Source organism: Nicotiana sylvestris, chromosome 5 (genome assembly GCF_000393655.2).
Source record: "Nicotiana sylvestris chromosome 5, ASM39365v2, whole genome shotgun sequence".
Classification (NCBI taxonomy): Eukaryota; Viridiplantae; Streptophyta; class Magnoliopsida; order Solanales; family Solanaceae; genus Nicotiana; species Nicotiana sylvestris.
The window spans coordinates 96,088,924-96,093,221 of NC_091061.1; the positions used below are offsets into that span (position 1 = coordinate 96,088,924).

Sequence of the window (4,298 nt, forward strand, 5' to 3'; positions counted from 1 at the left end):
GAAAAAAAGCCCTCAGGTTATGCGAGAAAACAAAAAAAGGTCCTCGGGTTATACCGAGAAAACAAAAAAGGTCCTCGGTATGCCGGAGAGGTCCACGTGTTATGCCGGGAAAGTCATTGGGTTATGCCGGAAAAGAAAAAGGTCCTCGGGTTATGCCGAGAAAGTCATTGGGTTATGCTGGAAAAGAAAAAAGGTCATCGGGTTATGCTGGAAAAAGAAAAAAGGTCCTCAAGTTATGCCGGGAAAGAAAAAAGGTCCTCGAGTTTTGCCGGGAAAAGAAAAAAAAGGGTCCTCGGGTTATGTCGGGAAAAGAAAAAAGGTCCTCAGGTTATGCCAGGAATCAACTAGGGAGTGGAACCCTATAATGGAAAAGGCTACCAAGTTATGCTGGAAGCGACTAGAGGAGGGGACCCTATGTTGGAAAAAACGTAACTAGAGATTGGGGACCCTAGGCTACCATCTTGCAAGGTTGCTTTGGATTTCACCTGTTTCATGTTTTCAAACAAAGAACAATTGTTAGTTTGAAACGGTGGTTGGTTTTGCGGCCTTGATTGTTTTGATCTTGGCCCAACTCTTTCGATGAAAATCTCTATTGCTTGCTGGCTTTTTGGAGATCGGTCTCTCTTCTAAACCCAAGGATCTTGACTTTCCAAAATTTCACATGATGGTTTACCCGTGTGGGGCTTTGGCCTTTTCGTCTTATTTTTCCTTTATGGGTACTTGACTTTGGATTTCTTTCCTTTTCAATAATTTTGACTCTGAAGCATCGACCATCATGGCCAATCAAGATCGACATGATGCACCTGCTGAGGTTGGGTGCTTTTCCTTGAATTTTGCTTTTGTTGAGCAGAACCCTGTAAAACCAGTCTTCCCATCTTTTCTTTGTATTAGTTTTGGAGAAGGACTAAACCGAAAGTGATTCAAAGAAAAGTAAACAAAGGACATGATAATGAATTTAACAAGAAGTGTCCCTTTCGGGGGAAGAAAGAAGGACTTATCTTGAGTGCATGCAGACTTCAATAGACATGACATGCTTCTTGGACTGGATACCCCATCTGCGCAACCATCCAATCTCTCATAAACCCATCATAACTCATGTCTTAAAACCGAGAAACCTTTCCAGGACTCTATCAGTGCCGATGGTTGTAGGGAATTCCTTCTTTTCGATCAATGGCGCCCTTTGCGGGTTTTCTCCAATTTACCTCTCTCATTTCTCTTCTTACCGTCGCCTTATAGTGCTCTTTGTCAGTTTTCACTAACAAGACTCTCTCATTTTCAGTTTCTCTGCTTACCATCGCCTTACAGTGCTCATGTGGGTTTTTACCAATAAGACTCTCTCAATTTATTTCTCTCATTTGATTGTATCGGATCCAACAACCTCCCATTGTGAACTTTTTTACCGATCGATCCGAAGGGCTTTGAACAGGATTTTGGGTAACAAGAGTTTGGATTGAACTACAACTTTGGAACCTTTCAGGCGACTGTCGCCGAACAATTATAAATTCTGCCCTAGTTTCAACTTTTGGGGAAATGTGGATTTTTGTTTTGGTGTGATTGAACCCCAGCGAGAGGCTGACTATGTATCCTTTCGGAATCAAGTCGAACGTTTAGGGAAACTTTGTTTTTGATGATGATTTTTTTTTACAAATCTTTTCTGTTTCCAAAAAGGGTGATCAAAGCAGGGTAACCAGCTCAAAGGGTTAGCAAAAGTTTGAAGTGTTATGGGTAGCGAGAATGAAAGCCTTCATCATCCCAATCGGATAATATTAGTACCACATAAGGGTTAAACGTAATACCTCTTGATCGCGTCTGCATTGACAGCTGTTTCAGGGTCATTTCCTTCAATGTCTCCCAAGTACAATGCCTCTTTCGGCAACAATTTTCTTATAATGTGTGGGCCCTTCTAGTTTGGAGTGAACTTTCCTTTTGCTTCCTTGTGATGCGGGAGAATATGTCTCAAAACGAGTTGCCCCATTTCAAAATTCTTGGGCCGCACTTTTTTGTTGTAGGCACGGGCCATTCTTTATTGATACAATTGCCGTGGCAAACTACGTCCATCTGCTTTTCATTAATCAGGGTTAGTTGTTCTAGACAGGTCTTGACCCACTCACTATCCTCAATCTCGGCTTCAGCGATGATTCGGAGAGATGGAATTTTAACTTCTGCGGGTATTACGACATCAGTGCCATAAACCAATAGATAGGATGTTGCTCCAACTGATGTGCGCACAATTGTGCGATATCCCAACAATGCAAACGACAACTTTTCATGCAATTGTGTAGAACTTTGGATTATCTTCCTAAGAATCTTCTTGATGTTCTTGTTTGCTGCTTCGATGACACCATTAGCTTTGGGCCGATAAGGGGTAGAATTCTGATGCATGATCTTAAATTGTTCGCATACTTCCCTCATCAAATGACTATTCAGATTTGCAGCATTGTTTATAATGGTAGTTTTAGGAATACCAAAACGGCAGATGATGTTGGCGTGCACGAAGTCTACCACTGCTTTCTTAGTGACGGCTTTGAGAGTGACTGCTTCAACCCATTTTGTGAAGTAGTCGATGGCAACCAATATGAATCTATGCCCATTTGAAACTTTTGGCTCGATTGGCCCAATGACATCCATACCCCAAGAAACGAACGGCCACGGCGCTGACATAGGATGTAGTTCTGAAGGTGGTGCATGAATTAGGTCACCGTGCACCTGACACTGATGACATTTTTGGACAAAATTGAAGCAATCCTTTTCCATAGTCATCCAGTAATAACCTGCTCGAATGATTTTCTTTGCCAGAACGTATCCATTCATATGGGGTCCACACACTCTACATGTACTTCATTCATGATTCTTCCGGCCTCTTGGGCATCCATGTATCATAGAAGGTTCAGATCCGGAGTTCTTTTGTACAAGACCTCTTCGCTCAAGAAAAATCCACTAGAAAGCCTTCTAATGGTTCTCTTTTGGTCTCCATTGGCTTGCTAGGGATATTCCTTTGTTTTCAAAAATCTCTTGATATCATGATACCATGGGTGGACATTTGGTTCCACCTCAACCGTATTGCAATAATCATGCCTTTCTCGGATTTGGATTTCCAATGGGTCAATGTGGACATGGCCTGGATATGGCAACATCGAGGCCAAAGTAGCGAGTGCATTGGCTAACTCATTGTGAAACCGAGGAATGTACCTGAACTCGACTGAGTTGAACTGCTTTCTAAGATCTTCCACATGTTGCCTGTATGGAATAAGCTTGACATCCCGAGTTTTCCATTCACCATGAGCTTGTCGGATAATCAAGTCTGAATCTCCCGTGAATAACAATTCTTCCACATCTTGGTTGATTGCCATGTTCATACCCATAATGCAGGCTTAATACTTGGCAGTCTTGTTGGTGCAGAAAAACCGAAGCCGGACTGTGGCCGGATAGTGCTAACTAGTGGGTGAGCTCAAGATTTACCCAATCCCGACACCTTTTGCATGCACAGCTCCATCGAAGAACATTTTCCAAGCATTGGTGTCTTCTAAAATTACCTCAACTGAATTTGCTTCCTTGTCCAGAAATTAAGTGCTCAAAGGCTGATATTCATCATCAACAGGATTTTTCGCTAAGTGATTCGCTAAATCTTGAGCTTTCATTGCCGTACGGGTGACATAGACTATGTCAAACTCAGTAAGTAGGATTTGCCATTTTGCTAACCTCCCCGTGGGCATCGTCTTTTGGAATATGTACTTCAAAGGATCCAACCTGGTGATGAGATAGGTGGTGTAGGCCAACAGGTAATGCCTAAGCTTCTGAGCGATCCAAGTTAAGGCGCAACAAGTCCTAAACTCAATAGTAGACACAACAAACCGGTTAGTTCAATGCAATTAACACATAGGGAATCACACATTGGGGGTGTGATGCACCTATACAATTAAATGTGTTTCTACATATTTTGCAACGATTGCGTGTCTCATCCCGACTTTTGTTTATCTTCCCGATCTTTGTCTTGCTTTATTTTGCACTCTCTCACTGTTTTCTCTCTTGTTTTTGTTCTCCTTTTCTTGTTTTCTCTTTTTTTTCTTGTTTCCTCTCTTTTCTTCTTTTCTTTTTCCTTTTGGTTCTCTCTTTTCGTCATTTTCTTTTTATTTGAGTTATTTAAAACCATGACCGGATCTAATGGGGATTGCCTACGTATCACGACGTCACATGAATCAGATCATCACGTAGTTCAAAGGATAAGTGCAAAAATAAATAAACAATTTTTTTGATTTTTTCTTCAAATTTTCATTAAAAATAAAACCCCCTAATCTTCT

At 41.5% G+C, this 4,298-nt stretch overlaps 1 protein-coding gene across 1 annotated transcript; it reads right to left on the minus strand.

The window, feature by feature from the left end:
* Positions 1-2,981: 2,981 nt before the first annotated feature.
* On the minus strand, positions 2,982-3,350 carry LOC138869009 (uncharacterized). The gene has a single exon (XM_070146595.1). It carries the CDS (start codon positions 3,348-3,350, stop codon positions 2,982-2,984), a length of 369 nt encoding a protein of 122 aa, XP_070002696.1.
* Between the last annotated feature and the right edge of the window lie 948 nt (positions 3,351-4,298).

Coding starts and splice junctions, on each gene's coding strand:
- LOC138869009 (XM_070146595.1), bottom strand. CDS start 3,350: ATGGCAATCAACCAAGATGTGGAAGAATTGTTATTCACGGGAGATTCA.